Here is a 26,934-nt window from a genome sequence, read left to right on the forward strand (position 1 = left end):
TAAAGTGCATGTATTTGAAAGCATTGTCTTTTCTTAAATGTTTAACTGTTTTTTCCATATTGTATGATATAGATCCAATATTTCAGTATAAATTCACCTATTTGTCTCTCTTCCACAGGGATGGTAAACATTATCTCAATACCACTTGCAATTTTTGATATCTTCTGCTTGCCTAAAGTGGTTACCATCCAGAGGACACTTTAATCAGTGCTGACACAGTGAACAAGAAAGCTTTAGCACAGCATCTTTCATCTTGACTCAGCAAGATTTCCAGCAGTTGCATTTATACAGTTTTTTGACAAGATGCTTCCTAAGTGAAGCGTTTGCCTTCTGGAGAGCTACACCCACAGAGATTTCATTTTTCTTGATGTCTGTCAATATCATGAACTTTATTAACAAATTCAAATTCAAAAACAATTTCAGTTCAAGAAATCTGTCCAAGTTAGTTCTTGCTTATTTCTTACATATGAGGATATCTACAAAAACACAGATGCTCAACAATGGACTGTAATGGCTGTGTATATTTGTTTATATATATATATATATATATATGTATGTATCCATTTCTTAGAGACAAAATAAAATTAAGGAGGTCTTTAAGAAGAATTTGATCTATGATTGTAGGGATCAGTGCAAAGGATTTGACTCACAGTTTCAGAATTTGTCATAGCACAATATTATAATAAAGTCCTACTGGCTGTCTTTTACATTACTGCAAACAGAACAGAATAAACAACTTTCTACCCTTTATAGACATCTAATGCCATTTTTTTGCAATCAAATTGCAATCATTGAATGCAAATCAAAGATGCTTATTTTGGCCCCTACACCTTTGTATAGGTTTTAATTCACAAGTCCAAATGCCATAAAACTTGAGACTAGAAGAACATGGAACAGTGGCGGGTTACGATCGGCTTTCTCCAGGTAAGACATACAAATATTTAACAGCCTTGCAAAATTGCAATTGCAATTTATCAGCCTAGGAAGACTATCTATTTATCCACCCTTTACCCTGAGGAATGATATTACTTTAAAAAAAGGATAAAAAAAGACCCCTTCTATGAGCAGGTAACATTTTGGAAGTAAAAAAAAAAATGAGTTGTGTGCTTGATTGTGGGTTTAACACGTGAAGAAGGGGCTGAATTTAATTCTTGAATGCAAAACTCCATTCTATACTAAGGAACAAGTCTTGTTTTGTAGTACCCTAACGTGTGTTTCTACCCTTTTGTTTACATTTACGGATAGGAGCTGTAAGGAAAGAAATCCCATGGCAACTTCCCAGAATTTGAACTATAGTTACACACACACACATACACACACACATGTATCTCCCCCACAACTATATAGAGGCTATAATGCAGGAATCTTTACAAATTGTATTTATCTGTGTATTTAATTTCACCTAATTTTGCAACAACACTAATGAAAAAAAAAACCTATTTAAATTACTACACCTTGTTCCAGTAATTTAAGAATATGTTCATGGAAATACCTTCCCTCAATAGGCATGTTAGGAAAAACTTGCTTTAAAAAATTGAAATTCTATTTCAAGTAGTGAAATGTTAGTATTTCTAAGTTTTGGAAGAAACTGAAGTTTGATTTGGAAGAATTTGAATAGGCAAGCTGCTTAGAGATCTATTGCTACAGATCTTAATCAGGAGTTTAAAAAAGAAAAAAAAAAGATTCACAGACCTGATTCCATATTGTTCTTTTATAAGACCCTATCTTCTCTGCTTGAACTCTAATTTACTCCAAAGAGTTATTCTCACAGGCAGCTTGTTCTATTATGCTCATAAATGGTAAATTGAGACATTAAATACTGCTTCAAATAACTAATTGAAGGATAGAACATTCTTATCCCTACAGCTGTGCACAGATTAACCCCTCCAAAGCTCAGCATGCCCCACCAGGAACATTACAGAACAACAGGACTGAGAGCCTTCTCTGTGCTTTTTCTCTGAGGCAGCTTTAATTACACTTATATCATCCCTTACAGGTGGTTTTTGTTGGTTTTTTTTTTTTTTGCACTGTCCTTGAAAACCTACAATGAAGAAGATTCCAAAACCTCCCTCATCTCAGTTTTATGGGCATCAATCTTTCCCCTTAATACCTAACCTAAACATTTCCTGATTACTTTCAGTTCACTGTTGGGTCCAATCTGCAGATGAGAGTCCTTCAATATTTGCATCACCTGTGCTCAGAGGAAGAGGCACACACACACTGAGAGAGGTCTGAAGGCATTCACAGACCTGTCCCTGCTCCCAGCAGTGTGATGGAATATTTGGGAGATGCTGAACAAGGCAATTTCAAAGGGAGGTGGCCACCTGCCCACTAAAACAAAGAAACAGGACAAACTGAGCCTCTGCACTGCCCAATTTGCCCTTCTCTTGGGACAGCAGCTATGTACTGGGATTTAATGTGTCCCAAGGCTTGTGCCAGCAAAGGTTAGTGCACCAAAACTCACAGGGAGCAAGGGAAATCAGCAGGAGCTACAGCTTCATCTCAAAAGCTCAGGCTGTAGTACTTCAATTCTTCCTTTTCCTTGACACTTCTGCATCCTACCATAACTCCCTTCAGGAGCTCTCTAGGATGAACTGAGTTCATCCCAGTGAACTCACAAGGATTTCTGTGTATATATGGACCAATGCCAATGATATTTAACATTAAATAAGAATAAAAAAATATTAATAATCTGTATGTATATCATACTTGATGGAAAGAGTTCAGTTTTGGAAATGAATGACAGGACATGATATGGTTAATAATTTTTGAAAAAAATGAAAAAGATGGCATGCAAAATGTGAAGAGAGTTTCATTAAATAGAAACACTTTGGCTTTCCATGAAACAGAAAGTTAAACAATTTCCTTTTCCTCCCAAAGACCAAAAAACAACCATAAATTACAATATATGTCTGTTAAAAACTGAATTAGAAACAGGTTTCAGAATGGCAAGGACTTTCTTGCTTTAAAAGCAGACACAAGAATCTAGCAATCTCCTTTAAATGAATATTTGTCACAAATTCCCTTGCTTTTCTTCATAAAATAAATGAAGCCTGTAGGCAACTAAAAGGTCTGCTACCTGGAGCAGGAGGAACATTTCACTGTTGGATTTGCTCAAATCAATAGCTATTGAAGTTGTTTGGGGGATTTTTGAATTAGGTTTTGTATAAAACACATTTTTAAAAGGATCTCATGAAACAATTTGTCGTTATACAAACGTGCTAGGTGTGCACATTAAAGTGTTTAATTAACATATTAAATTGTTTGGAATATTAAATTAACAACATCAGGGCCCAGTCCACTAGTTGTACAAAGAACTCGTGGAATTTGATCAGGAATGTTGGATTCCCTGTGTATATTTGGATCCACAGCAAGATGGCTTTCATACAGGTGATTTATATATTCCTATCTAATAGAAACTGCCATTAAAGAGAACAAAAAAAACCCCAGAACCAACAAACAAAAATAAGAAACCCAAATTCTATTACGACACAGCAGTGACCTCTTACACATTCATCCCATGGCAGCATTGGTGGGGACAACAGAATTCCAAAATAATGGCATGAACCAAATCCCACTGCAACCAATGAAACATTTGCTCTTGTTTTACTTAATATTGAATCAGCAGAAGAAATTGGTTTGAATTTGGCTAGGCATTGGCTGACAACAAAGGTGTGCTCTCATTTGCTTTCATTAGTTGATGTATTAAAGTACAGTAAGGGAAAAAAAATCACAGCACAAAAAAAAAAAGAAAAAAATTTTACTAGGTTTTTACATTTAGTAAATGGTACTTAAACTCCATGGACATGAAAGGTAGTTTTAAACTTTACCTTCGAAATTTTACTTTTTTCAATATTTCATAGAAAAGAAACGCTCTAAGATACTGTTTCAGACCACAGAATTATTACAGAACATAAAGATTATATGCAAGGGCTTAATCCTTTTCCCAACAAAGATGGTGGCCAACACCATTTGAACTCCTGTGGGACAGGGGTCAGCTGAGAATGTGCCATGTTCCTAATTGGAAATCTCCTTTGTGATAAAAGAGTCTGGCATACACTTTGCCTTTGTAATTTGAATTCTATCAACAACTATTCCTAGCCACAAGAGAAATATTTTTAGGCAATATATTTGTATAGTTTCACAAAACTATGTTAAAGAGAGATGTGTCGGTGTTTGTGTGTGTGTGTATGTATTTATGTATGTATGTATGTATACATATTTATGAGCTTGGGATGATTTTCTTAAAATACTTAACTTCACTTACATTATATCTTACATTGCAAAATGTACAGACACCCAGTGTTCTTTTTAACAACATATACAGGTGAATTTATAGAGCCTTAGAAAAGGTTTTGTGATTCCAAATTAAAAACCATAGAAACACAATCAAAATAATGGAGAGTGGTTTATACCTCTGATAGTACATAGCGCTCATTGGGGTAATATTGACAGCTGCATCTTTGGCATTGAAAATTCCTTACACCTTTTTGGACAAAATGTTGTCGCTTACAGCTTTTTTTTGTTTTTTTTTTTTAAACAAGAAAAACAGGATCGACCAAAATACGAATTTTGGGGAAGTACTATTAAAGGTTTATTTTATTTTTGTTTTTAGCAAGGATAGCTTAGGAACCCTGAATTATCTTCTCGCTTTAGTGTATGGTGTAGACTGTATGAATCCATTTAAAAATCAACTAAGTTGTACCACGTTTTTCGGAAAATTATATATAATATAATATATATATATTTTATATTTATTTAGAAGCTTTGAAATAGTACAGTAAACACTTTGCAACACGGTGTATAAACTACAGAAATGTCTTTGATAATTTTGTGGGTCTTCAGATTAACAACATTTTTTATGACCCACAGGTGAAAAGAACATGATCACAATCTCTCTTGTAAAGTTGGAATAGTTTGGGGAACACTTGATCACACAAAAATAATATAAAACAGTCAAGTTTAAAACAGTGATATTGCATTTATAATGCACATCTCTTTTATCTGTACGATTGGCTTTTTGTGGTGAATATAAACATCTAAAGGGCTCAGTGACATTTTGGAGAGAGAAAGATATATAGTGCTGTAAACAGGCACACACTGATCAGAGAGGCAAGATCAGTTGCCTCTGAAGTTTCTACAGTTCTACACATTTCAACTCATTTCTCAGGCCTGCTGAGAGCAATTAGGTCCTATAGTTGGCCAGGATGTCTCCAACAGCACACAAATCCTTCAGTTACACAGAACTGGATGGCCAAGATAATGAAGTTGAAAGCTGATGCTTTTTGTTGGTCGACTTTCTTTTGTGCAAATCATGCTGCTTCAGGTAAGTCCTGTAGAAGTGACTAGCATATCCTTTTCCGTGCTGCAGGAAAGAAAGAAAGACACTTCTGAGAGGAACAAAAATAAAAAATCAGTCTCCAACAGTTCTTAGGTTTAGGGTTTCTTAGGGTGTAGAGAAACAATCAAAATTTGTCACAAACTGACACTGGAAATTCCCATTATAGCAAACAGTTTAATGTTGATTCACTTTTCAGAGAAAGCCTCTTTTTGAGGCTTGATAGCCTGAATATCAAATTTCATAGGCTGTTTTATTATTCTGTCTAACTTGTCATGGCAAATATTCCAATGTGCCTGTACAGAGTCAGTATAAGGCAAATATTCAGACTTACAGGTGAAGTATTACTCGAATGTCACAGGCTAATTTTCCCCTAGTTCAGCTTGTTTTTTGAAGCAAGATCTAGAATGCCCCCTAAAATTCAGAAGCTAGTTTTCCTTCTCTTTCAAAGTGAACCATTATCCTCATCACTAAATGACCCTTCAGTCTGGTTTGACAGATGAAAAAAATGGTACATTAGTGCTACAATTCAAATTTCAGCATTTACTGTCGGGCTGAAAATTAACTCATGTTACACAGATGAAGAAGGTCAATGCATTAGCAAAGCCATATCCTAATCCACCAGCTGCAGTAGCTGTATTACCTCAAGACACTGGTTAATTTAACTGTAATTGGGAGCAAAAGTAACAAGTGATTTGTACCAGCATTCAGGAAGACCCCAGGTTAAATTCTGATCTCAGTCACACATTAAACCAACGAACTAACTCACTTACTCAAGTATTTTAATTAGCATCAGCACCATTCTTATCTGGTAAAACTTAGAGTGATAAAATCAGGTGTTACCTTAGCTCCAAATCAACTAAATCCCTACCTGAAATTCAGTCTGCTTCTCTGTGTGAAGTTTTACAGCTGAAACAAAAAGGAATCTTAACTTTCAAATGAATCTTTCAATCAATGTACAGGTTGATGCTTGCGTGGTGACACATAAACACATCCAGTCTCCGTTCCATTTAACATAAATATATACATTAGCCATAATTATTTCCTGGATATATATTCACCAGTAAAGGTATGAAATGGGGGTACTGTATCACAAGGAAGTTAGAGTGGAAGTTAGATTACTTACAGGAAAATGTTACTGTGGGTGTTGGATGTTTGTCTAATCTAGCCTGGCTATGCTACAGGGTGCACACAGAAAAATGTGAAAAACATTTCTGCATAAGCTGTCTGTTCAACATACAGAAATTTGCAAGATGTGTTGTTAAAAATAAAACATCTAATAGACGAGGTTGTCAATGTTTCAGTTCTGTAGCAAATTAGTAGCAGAATTAGAAAGAATTTTTAAAAGCTTCTGCAAGATGTTTTTTAAACAATGCTTTTAAGAATAATGAGATCAGAACCTTCATGGTGCAGTGAATGATCAGATAAATCCAGTATCCAAATATCTTTTAAAGTGTATTTTTTTAATATTACCAGAAACAATCATTCCAATAATGGTAGAAAAAATAACAAGACTTATATTGGATCTTTAAAACTTTTTTTCCCTGAAGTTCAGTCATAATTTCAGTTCTCTTGTAAATATTTAGGCATAGTTGTCTAGATTGGTGTCTGCCACTGAGGAACTCGTGCTGCACTACAGACACAGTAGGACTTTGCTGGGAGAAAGATAAGCAGAGATGCAGCTGGGGCAATCACTGCTTTTATGCAGCACCACTGCCCCTCTCCTGTCTGACACAGTGTACTGATGTGGCACCATCTTCCAGATAATGCAGAGACTGAGTTACTGGCTGTGTCTGGCCTTTTGCCATGTAAATTGATGCATTTGGAAATTTTTAATCTCCAGTTAACATGCTTATGTTACAAAACAATCAAGCCCTTTTATAGCAATAACTAAATAGCATGCATTTAAGTTGCAGAACTACTGCAACTCTCCCCACCTACAAAAATTGTTGTACCAAATCTTAAAATATCCTCTGCCAACACATAAAAAGCATTGAATTTTAAAGACAACTTCTGGCTTTTTTTCTGGTTCTGCACAGAAATTTATGTGCAAGCAAATCTCTGCATGTCTATACCAGTTTCCGTCTTTTTACAGATGGGGAATATAAATCAGAGAGGTTAAATGGAAAGGAGGGTGGACTCAACTTAAAAAAAGAGAGCAATGAAAGTTCTGACATCTGTTTCCAGTTCTTTGTGTGTGCATGCATGTGTGTTCATAAATAAGCTTTTAAATAACAAACACTAAGCCTCTCTGTATCACAATTTCTCCATCTGTAAAATGGGAATAATATTGCTTACCTATCTCCTAGAGGTGCAGGAAGGTTTAAATCACTATTCTTTATAATCCACTTTGAGATCCAGAGATGGCAAGTGCTATAGAAATGGAAGTATCACAGTCAGTGTAAGAGCTGGAACAAGAACACCATAATTTCTGGTGCCTAATATCTCCTCTGAGATCACAGCTCTCTCTTTCATCCCTATTTTACCACCTGTTCCAAACTCTCAAACTAGTACACAGGGAACCTTCAAGTCTGTGTGAGTATGGGTAGTCAGAAAAAAGGCTTTAGTCACAAGCAGTTCCATAATTCTGATAATGTAATTTATACTAATTGTACATATATTCTAATATTATTTGAGGTGAGCAAGTTGATTAAAGAGTCACAAGCATTACAATTAAAATTCTTAGGGTACAGGATTTGTTCTGTATCGATCCTTCCTGGAACAACAAAGATTCTGAGCATTACTGTAAGAGTACTTAATGCATACAATTTATATGGAATGAAATAAGATAAAATAAAATATAAAATAAAATAAAATAAAATAAATAAAATAAGAACTGGCAAAAATATATTAAGATTCATTTGTTGCTCAAGACACCCTAATAAGCCTCCCATCCACAGTGAGCTAATTCTGTGTAGACTGATAAGGGAAGACATGTCAAGACATCAGTGGTAGTTGAACAGAAAAAGAAATTAAAAACACTAACACAATAAACCGGAAAGAGAAAGTAAAGTATGCAGTAATTATTCCTAGCTCATGGATCAGAAATGAACAGAAAATACTGTAAAGCCCTTGTCTCTTTAATAAATCTTCCTTTCACGCTGTTGCAAATCATCCTATTGCATCCAACTCGATGTTGGATTACTACTCTATAAACTGTGAGTACAGGCAGGAGCATTTCCTCTTATGGAAAAGCCTAGAAGGGATTGCCTGTGCTTGGAACACCTTCAAACTCTCAAAATCAAATTTTGCTGCTGCTTAGCAGTGCTAGCTAATCTAAAGGGGACAGAGAAAGGGCTCAGTGCTTCCCTTCACAGCTGGCAACCCAAGCAGCAAAAGAAAAACCCATACTATAAACTCATCCTATACCTTTTATAACCATTGTCACTTTCCCTCTGGACTGTATTTGAGAGCTCCATAAGCTCCCACAGCATTACTTCTGCTCTTAACAGAACAACTGCTGAGTCCCCCTACAAGTGCCAACAGCCTAAAGATCCAAAGGAACTGCTAGACAATAAAATTTCCGAAGAATATAAAATACCAGGCATGCTGTTGCTGTTACAGATATAGTCCTGATCCCCCTTCACTTAGGAGAAAGATGGCATAAACCCCTTTCTTTTAAATCAAAAACCCCCTGCAACAGCAGAACAGGGGTAAAGCCACTATGTAAACTCTTTTCTTGTTTCAGATCTGCATTCCTTAAGTTCAGACAATATCCAAGCAATATCTGCCTTCACACAGGCTTTTGTGCAAGCACTCAACTCACTGTCTTCTCTTGCGGGTGCCCTGTACAAACCGTGTGCCTCACCATGCCACACAGATCGAGCCTTCCCCACAGAATACAGCAAATGATGAAGGAGCACAGGGTGCTGTAACTTCCTGCATTTCACTCAGAAACAGCCCAGCTATTCTGGCTTCACTTGCAGTGAGCAATAATTTAAAAAAGGAGTTAATCACCTCATATGCATTACGGCAAGGTTGGTTGTAAGTCGGCATTGTTAATTTTAACTGTCCTTCATATTTTGATGGTTTGCCTTACAGTCTACATCTTAACTGTAGCATATGAAACATGGCTCTTTACTAAGTCCCATCAGCTCCACCAGAACCAGAAAATGATAATTCTGGTGATCAACCAACCAACCAGACTGCAAGTTCATCACTCCTGCTCTAAATCCACCCAAGCAAATAGTGACCAAGACCTAAGCAGTGGTAGAATGTATTCTGTGAGAAATAACCTGGCTGTTCCTGTTAGCTTGGAGCTCAGATATCAGCAAGTATGGCCTTTTTGGAAAGAGGTCAACAAGTGAATGGGAATGCAGAGTAAACTGCCATAGCTCCCTCACCCTTCGTAGTGGTGCATCCAGGTAAAGGGTGAGACACACGGCTGGGGCTGGGGCTGGGGGATGGAGGATGGGGATTACTCTGCTGCCACCCATGTTCTGTGGATAAAAAAGCATTCCAGTCACTGCAAGTGTCAATTCAGTATATTTTGCAATCCATAAAGTCTTTTTTTTTTATTTTTTATTTTAAAAGTGATCTATTACTTAAAGAAGTTTGCTAAAGCATCGCTAATAATCTTTTATGAATATTCCATTAATGGCATTATAAAAAGAGAGTGTCTCATCCAGGCCAATAAACTTTGGTACACAAATATAAAAGTTACATTTTACTCATATATCTTTTCCTCATGAATTACTTTAAGGGAACTTTTTTCCTTTTCTTTCAAGGCTTTAGTGCAGTGATTTCGTTCTTCAAATCTGTATATTCTGTAGAGAAATCTTGGATAAAACACCTTGCATTCCAGATGCCCATGTTTAATTTTACACAATTAATGTGGGTTTAATTTTACACAATTAATGTGGTACTTTTGAACTCTGCATTATATCAAATAGTTTGGGGGGGGGAGAAAAAAAAAAAGAAGAAAGATGGAACATACTTACTTTTGCATTTGAAAATATAGACAAATAATTAAATAAGCTCAAATCTCCCCTGATGTAAATGAGTCTGCTGGCTTTGGTGATCACTGTCTGTGTGCTTTAGGATGTGTCTGAAGGGCCCTGAAGGCCACTAAAGGTGTTGGGTGACAATGAGACCACGTTCTGCCTGTTGAATTTTGGCATGTGACAACACAGGCAAGGCAGGAGAACCTCCTGCACGTGAACCTGTCATTTGCCCCAGGGTAGAATTTCCCCCCCCCCCCATAACAATATGGCATTCAGCATGGCTGAAATGTTCCTTCTGGCATCTGCAAAATCCTAGATATAAATATGGTTTCTAAAATAAACCGACAACATTCGGACCGATGGGTACAATTACCCAGATTTCGTGTGAAACAAGAAAACCAATTGTGAGCACTGGGTCTTCAGGCTGTGAATAAATTAGAGTAGGCCAAAATGCAAAAGTTTTTATTGCTGCACTGAAAGTTTTCTGGAAACAGGCTTGATTTTAGCTAAATAAATAATCTCCACAGGCCATAAAAATAGTTTCTTCATTTGAGACTATATATTTACTTCTGGAAGAAATATGATTATGGAAAAAAAACCCTGTCTTTTGTTTAAAGAAAACGATGTAACCATGTATACTCTGCTTTTCTTTCTCCTTTCATTGAGTGCATAACATTTCCATGTCTATATTCATTTCAATCAGTTCAAGAAAGATGGATTCTCAACCATGCCAAAATTTGACAGTGCTGGATACTGCACTGACCATAATGCATTAAACCTGACAAGTAGTGTTACCTACTCCAGGAAAAGGGGGAGAGAGGTTTGTCCTTTGCACTTAAGCACAAAACTGCCACTTTTCAAATTTGAACATCATGTTCCAGACCAACATCAGATTATCATTATTTTTAGAAAAACATTTTTGACCAAATTGCTGATTTACACATATTGCCACTTCTTTTAGCTTTGAGATTGGAAAATACATACTTTAAAGGTATTTAGGTATTTTCAATGTTTAGAACACACAACTATTTTGTTATGGAAAGTGAGATGCCTGATACAAATGCTGACACACCATGACAGCCATTGAAATAATATTTCTCTGGTGCTAATGGGTGATCTGAGATTTATTTGCTACCTGGACTTTGCTAATCCTCTGGAAAAGGAAAAAAAAGGGGAAAAACCAGAAAAAAAAAAAAAAAGCTCTTAAGAACAACTACCCAATTCCCAGTTCATGTAAGCAGTGACCTTAATCAACATGTGCTTTACATCAAGCACATGACTAAGAGGGATTGACTTTTGAATCAAGCCCTGGATTTTGTCATCAATGTTCTGCTGCACACAGGATACTTTCATGTGCATTTGATTTTCTGTTCTAAATGCAGAGAATTTTTCTTTTCCACCCCCAGCAACAGCCAGAGGCATAGTAGATGTCAGATTTGATTTATCTCTGCCTCTGATTATTTACTACCGAAACAATGCTTTTTAGTTACTACAACTCAGCAGAGAAAAGCACTAAGCTGTATTCTATAATGTACCATAAAAACACAAAAGACCATTTTTTTCCACAAGATACAGTGGGAATAAAGCTTCTTTGTCTTTCTGTACTATTATAACTATATTATCTACCTGAAAACACTAAAGACAATGCATGACATCACCACTGAAGTCAGAGAGCCACGGAATATTTAAATTTGCAAGAGTTCTTATAATTATGTTCTGTGTTGTTAAGGCCTATTAAATAACTCCCAAATTACTCCTGGTGTATGTCAAACTTAAAGCACAGAGCATATTCCCTAAGAATATTTCCAAATTCTCTGTCAACAACTTATTCTACTTGCATACATGTTGTAGTACTAATTCACATTCTTTACAACTAACTATAAGCTAACAATTTTGGTATCATGCTTAGTAAAACTCCTATTTGATTCCTTTCTTATTTTTTTTAACAAAAATTGCTTATATGTATATATGCAACAGTAATTTCTTCTCCTCAATCTTCTTTTCTTTTTCTCCATTTGTTTTCCTTCCTTGTTTTAAAAATTCACCATTTTTATTGCATTCTTACAAAATCTGCAGTACACATTTCCTTCAGCTGACAAGCCTGAAAATGAACATTTCAGTTTGAGGGTTAACCAATGCAGAACACATTAAAGGCCAGCTACAATGTGACTTAAAATTTTCAGAGCCCTGGGGAGAAGAGGAGGGATAGGAGCCATTCCTCCTAAATTGCTCATAAGTGCCTCAGTTCCCTATAGATTCCAGGGAGAAGCAGACATGTAGATCACCATTTGGTGTCCTTCAGAGGTGTCTAAATTATTCATGCAGGGTTTGGCCTGAAATAATTAAATTTACTTGTTCTTACATGAGGTAACATGCATTACAGCATTACATCAGCACCACACGATGAATTCCTATCCAATTTATCTTTGCCATGATGTTTTTTTTTCCAACATTCCTCTTTCCTAGCAGGGATTAGCTGGCATTAGGACCTGACAAGTATGTTCCCACTCTTTTTCTGAATGTTTTATTCTCTGTTTTAAAGCACACTGCTTGTCATGAGCAGCACACACTCTGATTTCAGGGAGTCTTTCCCAGTTTACCAAGATAACACACTTAAGTGTAAAAAGCCTTGTCACAAGCCTTTCAAAACTTCTCTTTTTCAAAATCACACATATTGGCTTGTTTCTATCCATAAATGAAGTTTGCCCATCACCATTCTTTAGAGTTAAGACTACCAGAATGGAATGATTTATGCCCACATCATTAAAATTTCTCAGCCATATCAAGCAATCTATGTGGGCCTCAGCACGTGAACAAATTCAATCTGCTTTCAGTTGTCGTCCCTGGCACCATGTCCCAGACTTTTTAGGGAAAAAAGCTGCTTGACACAGGTTAAAGACAGGCCAGAGAGTGTGAGAGTACAGACCATGACCTTCCAGTGGTGGAAAGGATCCTGTTTAATTCATCAGAGTAGCCATAAAGAAGCGTGGAAGTACAAAGCACACAGTCCTTTATCTCAAGTGGAGCAGAAAAAAAGTTATTACTGCATCTCATTTGTAAGGTAGAACTTTTTTAGATCTCAGTTCCTATCAATACCCACAGCTGTGTGCAGCTCTATTCAATTGTCATCTAAATTCCAATTGAGCATAAATGGATGTTAAATTAAAGCCCAAACAGTCAACTAAAAAACTCACAAAGTGACAGAATTTTACTCTGACAAAAGATGAATTCACACTATCAGCATCTATAAAATCCCTTATGAATAAAGAAAGGTTGTGTTCAAGCAGTTTCATAATGGATCTTTTTCCAGGGCTGAAGGCAGCTGTGATGCTGAAGGTGAAAAAGATAAAGTCAGAAGACTCAGCTCACTTGCAAAACCAGGAGTCTGTCATCCCTGGACTTCTTTGGGGGATCTACTCTGCATCTTTATTTTCCCTTTCTAAGCCACATTACTTCTGATGGGCTGTAAAAATGTCATGTAAAGTAACACCCTTTACACATATGAGATAGGTTCATGTGTATGCAAAAAATGCAGATTTACTCCTGCAAGTACTCATACAAGCCTGTGATTTTTAGGCAGAATCTAGGAACCAAGTTCTGAAAATTTACTTCTCCATGTCCACTGTATTTTCTTCAACCTATAAAGACCATTATCCTAACAAAGAAAGAACTCAAATTACCTCAGAAGAGTTTGGATTTTCTGTGAATCCACATTATATTTAGTTTTTCCAACAGGTATTGAAGTTAAAAATAATATTCTTCTTCTATCTCCTACTTTCTCTCCAAAAAGGTACCCAATACCTAATTTTTCATTTTTCTGACCTCGCCATGCTATGTTTCTAAAACAAATATATTCACAGCTACTTCCCAGCAGCAGTCATCAGACTACTAGCATGGAAATGTGGATTCTCAGTGGTTAATACACAAATAAAGCTGTTTACAGGCTAGCCAGACAAACAGCAACACCGATGCCTACAGCGTGCTTGTCCAAACGTGATAAACAGATGCACTGCTTCCCCATCTCACTGCTTATTTGTTGCACTCTTTAAATGGTTTTCCCTATCTTTCCCACTTAGGTCAAGGCAAGAAAAAGTAAGAAAAAGGAAAGGAAAACCCTCTAAAAATTAAAGCAGTGGAAATGCCCATGGAAAATCACAGTTATTGTGTACAGGAAAAGACGCAAAGCGAGCACAATTGCCTCTGCTCTGCAGGCCAAGGAGTTCCTTGGGCAGAGGCACGCAGAGAGGAAAAGATTTGCTGTGCACAAACCCAGGATCAGGCACACATTCAATTCTCCAGCTCCTGACTGTCACAGCAAGGAGGTTTTGTACATTGGAGAACAGCATTTATTTATAATGAATAGAATTTTGCCTATCAAAAATAAATAACTTCAGTGCCTTTGAAAATTTTAACTGCAAACATCTCCATGCTTCCCAGAGGGACTCGTGTCCCTAAGTGGCTAAATTGCTTTTGGCATAGGATTTAAATTGATGGGACAAAAGGCATTTTGGAATTTTAAACCAGCATAGCACACTAATCTTAAAAATTACTCTAAAGTTTCAAGCAAGCTTTCTGCTAGGTTTTTCAGACTTTGTCATACTCCACTGGTAGGAACACAGAAAATGGTATCTCATCATTTAAAAAGAAAAATCTCCACAGATGGTATATGCACAGCACACATAAGCACTGCCAAAATTGACCTAAATGAATAAATATAGCAGCAGTCTGAGATAGCTCAGATACACGAGACTTCTATGCATTCCAGTCAGAAGTGGCAAATACAGATTTTTACTGCCATTAGAGGAAAAAAAGCAGTTGAAATTCTGTATTTTTAGGACTAATTAAAAGTATAATTTTCTTTCAAATAAAACTCACTATTTTTTTTTCCTAACTTTTTCCAATTACTTTCCTCCACTGTAGCTGGAAAGTGCTCTAGAGTTATTTCAGATAAAAGACATTATGTAAACTCAAGGACGGGCACAGTTTTTAATCAGTATTTTGTACAGTGGCAGACACTGTTAATTTTTTTCCAAGACCACAGTTACACAAACAGATTGAAGCAAATAGTATTTAATAGCTATCACCTGTGCTTTAAAATTAAAAGAACACATATTTCACTTTCTTATATTATTTCCATAAAAATTGATTAAAATAATGTAATTTATAGGCTTTATTGGGCTACAGCCAAGTTTTCTTTGCTGCATTTATATATTCCTTTCTAATCTGGCTTTCTGAACTATCCATTTCCTTTCTATTGCTGCAATAATGCTCTGTAAGTGTTCTTCCCCTTGAGCAGGAGCTGCAAGAGGAATATATTCAGAAGAAGAACGTGAACCAGTCGTGAGTGTGAGACAAAAATACCTTTCAGAAGTTATGCAATAAACACTGAACAGTTGAATCATCAGAAGTGGTTTACTCAAGATCATAAAGAACCTACTATTATGAGTAAAAGTACATCAGAGTCTTGCTCTCCCTCAATTATATTGTAATTAGCACACATGTTTAAGTTTTATTTCAGGTGTAGGAGGTTTCTTGTAAGATTATTTACCTCACAGGGGTGATGTATCTGAAGTGGCAAACTTAAGCTATGAGGAAATAAACCTCAGCATTTCAAACACAGCAATAATGGGAATGCTCTACTAGACCTTTTAGAAAAGAAAAAAAAATTCCATTAGGTTTCTTAGCATTATTAGATGGTGGCCCTTCGACTCATCCTCCGTTTCTGCTGAGCAATTTTGCACAAATCTGTGCAAAAATCAGAGCTGTGGCCTGTCCCAGGGATAAACCCCTGAATATAAGATAGGAGCTTCACTGTGGCAGGATATCCACATAGTTTTAACTCTTTTTGACCACAAAACTGTATTATTCACAAAGGAACAACTTTTTACTGTGCACACGAAACTTGTTTATTCATAAAACAAGTACATAAAACAATAAAAACATTTTGTTTCAAAAATTTTGTTTTGTACAACTTTTTTTAATCCAGCATGATGATGTTTTCTTCTTAGACCAAGAACTCCAATTTATTGGAGCTAATTTCTTGGGTTTTACTTCTGTGCCTTTTTACTTCAAGTGGGTGCGAAAATCACAAATTGAATTTATAAACCTATTAATGAAGGGATCAGACAGCTCACAAATTTATACCTGATCTGTATTAGAAATCACGTAGGCTAATTTTAAAAGCAAAAATGCAGGAAGGCCTCATTTTTTAAAATTAATCGAGTGTCCCATTCAAAAAAGCTCTTATTGATATTTATGTAAATGGAAAACTATTATGTCCATCACAGCTGTGATAAAACTACCCAAATAATTCCCAGAAATGAGATGTAACTAAGCAAATAAAAAATGAAAGAAATGTCTTCTTCTGTCATATTGACTGTACCAAAGTGTAATTTCTCTCTCCCTCTTTTATTTTTTGTTTTTTGGAAAGTTGTTTCTAGACAGTGAAGACTTCTTGCTTAAAACATCTTTTCAAATATTTATGCTAGACATCAGCAGAAAATGTTGTGTTACAAATCCTGGCATACAGAATTGGGCCTTTATGATCCCAACTGGTTCAAAATACACAATAAATATTTACATGCACTTTTTTTATTCCTTTGAAAAATAATCAAAGGATTGTGAGGCACTTCTTGTCGTGGTATAAATACATGAACATTTTTCTCCTCTAGGTCATTTATTCTAATCTAATTCAGGGATGTGGATAATAACTATAAGTTAAACTGTGCTTTGTGTCAGCTCTGTGGTAGTTTATTTTAAATAAATTAATGGTCCAATTCATGAACAATGAACAACTGTTCAAGAAGAAAGGGATTCTTTCCCCCTTTCCAATTCACTTTGCTTAGACACCAGCTCTTTGGGTAAGAGTCCAGCTTTTTTATCCTCTGTGTCCTACCTAACATGATAAAATCCTGATTCACACATAAAATATGTTGATGGTGGTGGCAATACTTTCTATGATAATGATAGCTTTTCATCAGTGAGGGTGAAAATGCCTGAGTGTATGTAGAAAATGTTGCAGAGCTAACAAGGGGGCTACTCTAGAACACAATCATTATTTCAGAATGTCTACCTGTATAAACACTGTTATTTCATGCAGGAAATTGTGCCCTTATGTAGTTTATTTCAACCTGCCTTCAAAGGAGATTAAGCTTTGCCAAAGTAATTTTTTTAGAGCAAAATAAGCATTTCTACATAGAAAGTTCAGGTGTTATGGCAATTTTTGACTGGTTTTGTATATTGAAAAAATCCAAACCCTTTAATAGAAAGAAAAATTATTCTGTTGCTAATGTCAGTATGAAACTTCAGGAAAGCTCTAAAGCATTATAAAATTATTGCCCATCTAGAGTGAACCAGAAATTATATTTAAAAAAAAATGAAAGCTATTTCTTGTTAATTATAGACCAAAATACTCCTGAGGTAGATTTAATGGTGCTGTTTCCACTGCTATCATGTCAGGACCTTGTTCAAAGTATTATAAATAGAGCAGAATCAGACTGATCAGGTATTCATTGTGGAGATAGTCTCTGTTATATATCCTACAGAATCTGGTCCAACAGAGTTTGAAACTTGCATTAGGGATTTTGGGAACTATAGCAATATATTTATAAAAACAATGGCTAATATAACCACCACTGAAAGCAAAAAATGCTATAAATGGTTAGAATTGAAAGCATAGGAATTCTTTAAAAGCTACATTTTATTTTCCTCACCAGTGTTATTTCACCTATTTTCTCTGGTGAAGTTCAGAATTTCTTTCATGTTTCATGAACATTCAAGTCATTATGAAAATTTCTTAACTGTCTGCAGAAATGCACTGTTCAAACCACGTGGATGAACAACAAGTAGTAAGTGTTAGTTGCACAGTAAGAAAATTATGTGAGTTAGGAGAATTCTGGAGTCACTCTATGAGGAGACTATTTTCAAAAATCCTACAATTTACTGATCCAATCACAACTTTGTAATTTTTACTCATAGCAATTACATAAAACTTACAGAAATAAATATATTCTTCAAAATATATTAAGTACTTAGAAATCTACTTACATTACATCTCATTCAGAATAATACATAGAATATGAATGTTTATGTGGAAATTGGTGTATGAGTAAGTCCAATGTCTTAAGTGAAAATTGGATGATGGAACAAAAAGAAAATATGAGATTTGTATACTTTTCTACATAACAATTTGTAATACAGCTACTGTTTTCACTTAACCAAGCAATAGCCTAAACCTCCAACCACAAAGACCCAAATACCCAAATTCCCACTATATGGAGCCTTCAGCTTCAATCATGCTGCACAAGTTCAACAGGTTACTGCAATTTAAGTCAAATCGGTATCATTTTATCAAATGTGTGCAATCTATGTGTATTTTATCAAATGTGTAAGGTGCATGATCCAATGTGGATGATCAGCTCATGACCCTGTTGCCCTGCAGTTGTTTCTCTGCCTCGCTGCTCTCTTGCTGTTGAGCCCAGCAAACAAAAGCACACAGTTTACTTCCCCAGTTCTCATGCAGCCTCCTTCACTTCCCATCCCTATCATGGCTTGCCTACATTAATTAGTTGCAAGCTTTTGATATGACTTCGCAGAGTTATTTTCAGTATTGTTGCTGCTATGCCATGTGTTTCTATGGAATGAATAGACCGTCTAGAGGAACACAGTGACACGATCTGTGTAGGGGTTTTGTAGCACTTTTTTCAGTGTATTTTCAATTCAATTCCCCTTTTTACAACCTGGTATTTTATTTCCTTCTTGCTGGCTCTGTGCATTGTGGGAAACTTCTGAGGGAACTATTCCACGGTCTTTTTTTTTTCCTAAGGATGAATTCAAATTTCTTGTGCTAACATGCACTGCCACCTTGATCTTTCTGAAGGTTCTGCACTGAATGAGCACATTGGAGGAATCCCAGAGCAGACACACTCCTGTGGCACCATGAAAGCCCCACCTAGAGCTACCAGCTAACCTCTGGAGCCACTGACTAAGGGCACAGCCCCATGGAGTGAGCTCCTCAGCATTCCCAGTGTGCTGGCAGGGCTCTGCAGCTTTCCATTCCAGAGTCAGGTACCTGGGAAGGAGATGAGGTTTGCCCACATTTCACTGCACATCAGGGGTATGTGCTACTTGAGAGCCAGTGCTCCCAAACCCCTTCATGACATTTGCAGACACTTCCCTCTTTTTCTGGTTGCTGTTTCTAGATAATTATTTTTTTTAAACTCCATGGATTTCTGCATAAATGCTTGGGGGACTCTGCTTCTGCAGAGTAAATGGAACATTTACCCCCAAGTAAATGGAACATTTTATCCTCATGATTTTTTCCTCTTAGGCACAGAGTCTGGTAAGGCTTTGACCTATGACAACACTTGATTATTTTAGGAGCTTCTTCTACTACACAGAAGCTGTGCTAAAGGGTTTTTTTCTGACAGTTCAAATACACTCTATTGATTAATTCTCACTCTATCAAAATTCTAATAGATTGACAATCTTCCTGCATTACTTTCCTGGTCAGATGCTAGCTACCTTGTTCCTAAAACCCCTAAATTACAAATGTATGTCCTATGCTGAGGCTTCTCATCGGTCTTTAATTACAATGTTTTCTAGTACATTTTTAAGTGACAAACACAACTCCTGACATTCTTTCGTTACTAGCTCTTGTTAGAAGAGCTGAAAATTAACAAAACACATAATCCACTGACTCCTTTCTATTTATTTTAGTCAATTTTTTCAACAACATCCTCTTCCATTTTTCACACATTTATTTTAAATGGTTACCTGGGATGGGTGCCTTCCTAGATGTGCCTGCCTTTCTCTGTCCCTCCTTGGGTAAATACAAATGCAAAGACACAGTTTAGAATCCCTGCCACATCCTTGTCCTCACTAACTGCAGCTCAAGAGACTCACCAGTTCTCCCCGACCTTACTACACCTGGTATTTTGAAGTTGTCTATATTGTTTGCATCCCTGTGGCTATTTTGCTCTAAGGTGTCCCTTTTGTGTTCACTAATTACTATCCTCAAAGTCACTAGCTAGAATTTCTGCTCTTTTCTGATCATTTGTTTAGAATATCTTTTTTTTAAGACGCCTTTTAAATTCAAATAGTTTTTGCATTCTGCAATACACTTTTTATTCTTAGCTGCTCACATGTTTATCATGTGACCATTTTCAAACATGCTTCAACTTTTTATAGTGTTTTACCTTAATATGAGGGTTGTGTTTCACACATATCTCTTTTAAAAAGTCATTCTGCTGACAAACTGATTTTGACATGGTCTTCTGTGTTAAGAAGTTGAATTTAATTTTTTTTAATTGCAATTACCTGGTGAATCAAATAAGGTTCCTTCCTAAATCAACTTCCTCTTATATACTTTTCTTCATTTACTTAATACATTATTAATAATAAATTATTTACTCATTTCTACAACTAGTGCTCACTTTGTTCTTGTTGTTCCTGTTCTTTGCTATAAAATTATAGTCTAAAATACAAAAAAAGAAAAAAAAACACAAAACAAAACCCAAAAAAATCCCTCACCAAAATAAGGGAAAATAAACCAGAGAAGCATTACTCTTGTTTTGTAGAAATTTTAGTTTTGAGGTTCAAGGAAAAAAAGCAAAACTAAATCTGGATTCTCAAGCGTGGATTATGTAATAACACTCATTTATATTGGTTACTTCTGATATTTTACTTCCAATTGTTTATGCCCTTGTGCCAGGAAAGTGCAAGATGTAGATCAATGTCTCTATGTAAAGACATTGTTCAACAAAACTACTCATGCTAGTGTAACAAAATTTAAAATCTCTAAATTATCAATAAAACAAGTATGACATTGCTATTTGAAATTAAACTCCCAGGCCTGGAACAAATCAGAGCAGAACTACCATTGTGGTGTCATCAGATAACAATCATCGCTGCAACATCCATACTGCACCAGAACCCGGTTGTGGTTGGACCTTCTAAAGATGCTACCAAACCTGTTAAATTAGAATTAGCTGAGGTGACAGTGATGAAATCAATGCTGCTAGATTGTGCCTTAGTGCTGAAGAATATTTTGTAGAAATAAATGATGAAAGATCAGTTCAGCAAAGACTGAAATTTGTTAGGCCGTACTGAAATTTCCCACCAATCTTTAGAATATGACTGGATGATTGGCACATGACATTTTAGCCCAAAATAAGTAATTCAGCCACAAAATAAGCTGATTGTCTCAGGACAGGTTTTTAGGAAGAGCTTTCACAGATCAGAACTGATAGCCAAATATAAAGTTGTCAGTAAAGTGAATCTAAAGAGAAGAGTGGTAAAAAGACCTCTCCTAAATGAATGAAAATACCATGACAGCCAATTTAGAAGGGAGAACTGTGCTAAGAATGATCTGTACGAAAGATCTTCACATATCAGGACTGCCAGCACACCACCCCTCAGAACAACTAAATGCTTTAGGAAAATAAATAAATTAATACCATTCAGACAGATTCTTTTCTCTTTTATCCCCAATCTGCTGTCCTAAAAGACCTCTGTTGCTTTAAAACAGGGTCAATATTGCAGTGTTAATGTCTTTGGCTTATTTGGATGAGATAAACATCATAAATTCTCAAAGTCAAGGAAATTACAGTCTCTAATAAAAGACAGAATGCATCAAATGGAATGAAAAAGTCATATTAGATCAAAGTGCTATTCAAGGGTTCTACAGCTGGCTCAGACTCCAAAAGGAATTATAAAGGTCTCTGAGATCTATCACACTCTTTCATACCACATAACCATAGTCAAAAGGTGACTAAAGAAAGAGGCAAGATTTTGGAATGAGACAGAAGGCACAGAGGAGCACTGACAAGAGTCAATAATATGTAGGCTGAAAGATGATCAGACTGAAGGCCCTTCCTTCCAAACTATGAAAACAGCTACTTCAAAATAATATATATACTGCTTACTCACAAGACACTTCTCAATTATAGAAAGAAACTCCTAGAAGCTCTCTCAATTTAACTCTAGTCATAGAAAACACTAGCCTGTCAACACCAACGTTTAAACCATCTACTGAAGAAAAATCTGGAAATAATCTAGCATCAGAAAACAAAATTGAGTGACTCCCCTGTGGCACTCACATTCTCTGAAAAAAACCCTTCGCCCAGGATTTTTCTCCTGGGAAGCTGAGAGGACTCAGAGAAAAGGAAAACAATTCTTACCTCATTTGCTTCTCCTGTGTTTTGCTCATGTGGAATGTGTTTGGAGATTGTTTACCCACAGGTGATTGCCTGATTGGTTTCTGGTGTGACTTGTTTTGACTCTTTGCCCAATTGGGGCCAAGCTGTACTGGGACTTTAGCAAAAGTCACGAGTTCTCATTATTATCTTTTTAGCATTGAGTAAGTATCCTTTCTGTATTCTTTAGTATAGTATTCTTTAATATAATATAGTATCATAAAGTAATAAATTAGCCTTCTGAGAATATGGAGTAATTGGAGTATGGATTCATCATTCCTGCCTTCATCAGGGCAACCCTGCAAACACAGTAACTCCCCCACTACTATTAGCTGACACTTTTGTTGCTGACAATGATGTCACACTAAAAACAAGCAAGATTTTGTCTTTTTTTAAAAAGCACTGAACAATGCCTTCTTCACTGGTGCCTGAATCCAATAGAAGTCATCTCCCCCCCTATTCCTAAGATTGTGCCTGTATTATTCCTAGCATGAAAAGCAGAAAGAGCTAATTTTTGCTCCAGCAAAGGGAACTCTTCCAGAGAGCTTTTTGAGCAGTACTTACTCAAATATGGTGGTTTGTAAGGCGCTCGTGTATTAGACAGCAGTCCATCGAACTCCTTCCTCTCCAGACTGTTGTGAAGGGCCTTCTCTTTGCCAAAGGTAGAGAAGGACCTTTCTGCCCCGGGCTGGGCTTCTGGTGTTTCAAACACTTCAGTGTCTGGAACGGAGTCCATGCCAGGTACGTGCAGATTGCTGCGGTAATCTGCAGCTTGGCGTCCATCGGATGGAACAAAGGAAGGCATCCAGCACCGATCCGAGTGGCCCAGTGCTTTACATTCCTCTGTGCAGTTGGAGAAGAGATCCATGCCTGCAAGCATGAAAGAAAAAGAAACTACAGATATAAGCTTCAGCATCGTGAACAGCTGCTGACAGACAAGAAAGATTATGCCAAGGAAAGAGAAGCGGAAAGAGAAATGCCGTAAGAACTACTTCTGCTAGTTTCATCTCCTCAACAACACCACGAAAAAAATCTAGCTGTCCAGTCTTCAGAAGTCAAAGACACCCTGTAACAAGCATAAATAAATGCCAACACACAGACACAAAAATACCACAAGAAGAGTATCAGTGGTTCTTATAAAATCCCTCGCAGATCTCACTATTTAGAACCCATTCCTACAAGGTTCGATTCTGCTTGTAGGTTGATGTCTGTGGTTCACTGGTTGAAAATACCTGCTTAAGAACATGCAGGAATTGTTTCTACGTAAATGCGTCTCTGACCAAAGAAATTGAAAGTCTGGATTTAGAAATCACAGATTTCAGTTATGAAATGAAACCTTAATGAGTCCTATAAAAGAACTATCTGTGCGTACATCGGTATACAGATGGAGCCTATTGATATTAAAAGCAGATGTTACAAAGTAGGAATAGAGCTTTCAAGCGATCAGGAGAGCTTATTCAATCATTACATCACTTTTTCAGAGACAGTTTTCATTGCTGCTGCAGTAGACCTTGCTATTATCAAGTCATCCAAGAAATGGGACAGAACCCTGTAATAAAATACTGCAATTAGCAGTACAAAGGCAACTGTAGTCCAGTGTGATGTGGCTGTGGATACTATTGAAAAAATTGTTAATGCTTCCCCTATATAAGCAAACAATTATCCATGCCAACACCAAACTGTTTGCTTACAAATCCTTTAATGCTATTAAGATCTCAAATGACAAGCTATGCTGCTTTTGACCACTTTCAGATCAGCCTTCCAAAGGAATATTTCCTGGCTAAGAGTCACGAAGTCATTGGATTATACTTGAGAGGAATGGTGTATGAAATCACAGGGACAGAGTTAAAATAAACACAGCATCTGCAAGTTGGTTTGTCCTGCTTTTGGGTAGGACAGAGTTCATTTTCTTCCTAGTAGTTGGTACTAGTGCTGTGTTTTGGATTTAATATGAGAATAATGTTGGCAACACATTAATTCTTTGGTAGCTACTCAGTAGATCAGGGACATTTCAGTGTCCCATGCTCTGCCAGTGAGGAAATGCACAAGAAGCTGAGAGGGAGCATGGCCAGGACAGCTGATGTGAGCTGGCCAAAGGGCCATTCCACACCAGAGAGCATCATGCCCACTATATAAACTGGGAGGTGGCATGGAGGGGCCAATCACTGCTCAGTGCCTGGTGAGCAACTTTAGTGTGCATCGTTGCTCTGTCTTCAAATTTCATTCCTCTCTCTTTCTCCATTTTGTTATTATTACCTTTATTTCAATTATTAAGCTATTCTTATCTCAGCCCACCACTTCACTTTTTTCTGATTCTCCTTTCCATCCTAGGAGAATGAGCAAGCAACTGTGTAGTGCTTAGCTGCTGTTTGGGTTAAACCAATACAATCTTCAACATCACACTAAAAAAAAGCTCCTTTTCTTGTATTTATAAAGAGAACTGAGCATCTTAGCTGTGTATCAAAACTGAACTAAATCTGTTATAAACATTGCATTTACAAGCACTTCATTAGAATTACAAAAAAATAACACTACTTGTAACAGAAACAGGAAAAAAATTTGAACAGCTGTAATATAGAAAAGAACACAGCCTTAAGCTGTGCCAGGGGAGGTTTGGGTTGAACCTTAGGAAGAATTTCCACTCAGAAATGGAACAGGGAGGTGTTTAAGGAAAGACTCAAGGATGTGCCTTGAACTTTAAGGATGTGGCACTCAGTGCCATGGTCTGGTTGACAAGCTGGTGTTAGGGCACAGGTTGGACTCAATGACTTCAAAGATCTTTTCCAACCTAGTTGATTCTTGTAATAAGATTCATGCAATGTAGCTCATTTACCAGGGAACACTGTAAAGAACTGGATTAGCTTGATCTCCAGTGTGAGGATTAGTATTAAGAATTCTACCACAGTTTTGAACTCTAATTTGAATTATATTAATAATATTTATGTAATATCTCATACTACAGAAAAAAAACAATCTCTTCAGAAAGGAACAATGATTATGAGCTATCAACAAGTGCTTGAGTAAGAAAGGCAATCATTTAGATGGAAAAAAAAAATCATGAGGAAATGAGAAATAAAAGGTTTTTGTCTCAGATTAATCTCACTTTATAATGACTTTTTAATTTTAAATTAAGCAATATACAATGCCAGGTCCAGTTTCGATTAGAAGCTTGCCTTGATAATTGGCATGCAGAAGCCTGAAAATAAATTTCTGATCAGTGAACTGTTGAAGAATGCAAATGTGAACTGCAGAACTGCTTAAAGAATCAGATGAAGATCATCAGGCAAAGAGAAAAATAGTGCAAATATAAATTCTGTACTGGTAGTAGCTATCAAAGACTGAAAAGAAATATTTAGATGCAGGCTACCCAGAAAAAAATTACTATCTAAAAATGTTTATAAAACCTCATGTGTGTGTGTGTGTATCTTATGTATTGAAATATCTGAAGAAAAATATTTTTTTTCCCTTTCCAAAGATATAAGGGACAATAAATGAAAGAGTTACAATTTGCAGACTTCTTGGCAAAGATACATGTAAAAAACAAATTGCACTATGTTTAATAAGAAAATAATTACAGTTCCATTTTGCTGATAATGTATCAGTGACCATATTAATTGAATATTTCCTGAAAGACAGGAAGAGAAAGAAAAACTTAGGGGTAAATATTAAATTATATTCTTTAGTCTATGGGGAAGGAAAGATTAGAAAAATATTGTTTTAAGTATACACATTCAAGTATATACCCTTTTCTTCCCTTCATGGATCTTTATTTCACCTGGAAAATTACCCTCCATTTTACTATTTTGTTCTCACATCAGCTGCTAAACTGCAAAATGTCTCTATACAAATATTTTTTTTGTTCCCTTTTGAATACTGCTTCTCTACTGCAGTGCACTGAATAGTATTATATAACAGCTTATTATAAAAGAGATGTTATAGCCACTATAAGTCAGGATTCTTAATAAACAAAGTAATGAATGTAGGGGATATATAATGTGAGCTTGTACTGCAAACTTTTTCTCTCTTTCAGAGGAGAACTTGTAAAAAGAAAAAAAAAAACAAATTATATACATTGGAATTTAAATATACCCTGCTGGAGCACATAGCTAAATGTAAACGCTTGTTTAGAATGGGAACAAAATGTTCAGAGAGGCAAGGGTTAGGAATTGTTCCAGCTTGAAGCAGTCACAACAGCCCTAAGAGTTTAACAGGTGCAGAACCAAGCCCTCGGGTTTAGTATTTTGACAGAAAAGAAATTCAAATTAGCAGCTTATTTTCAAAATCCCTGGGCAGCCATGCAATTTACACTGCTTGTGGTATGAATGCTGGCTATTCTTCCCCACCTTTTTCCTGTGGGTCATAGTATAGAATTTTCTGGCTCTAATTGAAAAACATTTAACACACGGTTGGGGAAAAGCAAGGGCTATTTGTGGCTTTCCAAGAAGGAAGGACATACCAT

The 26,934-nt window shown here is 36.3% G+C and overlaps 1 protein-coding gene across 3 annotated transcripts in view; it reads right to left on the reverse strand.

Moving 5' to 3' along the window:
* Positions 1 to 3,744: 3,744 nt before the first annotated feature.
* Positions 3,745 to 26,934, reverse strand: part of PCDH10 (protocadherin 10) — a 34,235-nt gene continuing 11,045 nt past the window's right edge. Inside the window, exons 4-7 of one of the 3 annotated variants that reach the window (XM_036382346.2) lie at positions 23,040 to 23,345; positions 9,682 to 9,777; positions 7,637 to 7,711; positions 3,745 to 5,365 (exon numbers count right to left, since the gene is read on the reverse strand). In XM_036382346.2, coding sequence (XP_036238239.1) covers positions 7,677 to 7,711; positions 9,682 to 9,777; positions 23,040 to 23,345 — 437 coding nt within the window. In that variant the 3' untranslated portion in view covers positions 3,745 to 5,365; positions 7,637 to 7,676. The remainder of the gene's footprint in view (positions 5,366 to 7,636; positions 7,712 to 9,681; positions 9,778 to 23,039; positions 23,346 to 26,934) is intronic. The other 2 variants (XM_036382348.2, XM_036382350.2) reach the window with 2 other exon arrangements.

The sequence above is a fragment of the Molothrus ater genome, chromosome 4 (genome assembly GCF_012460135.2).
Source record: "Molothrus ater isolate BHLD 08-10-18 breed brown headed cowbird chromosome 4, BPBGC_Mater_1.1, whole genome shotgun sequence".
Classification (NCBI taxonomy): domain Eukaryota; kingdom Metazoa; phylum Chordata; class Aves; order Passeriformes; family Icteridae; genus Molothrus; species Molothrus ater.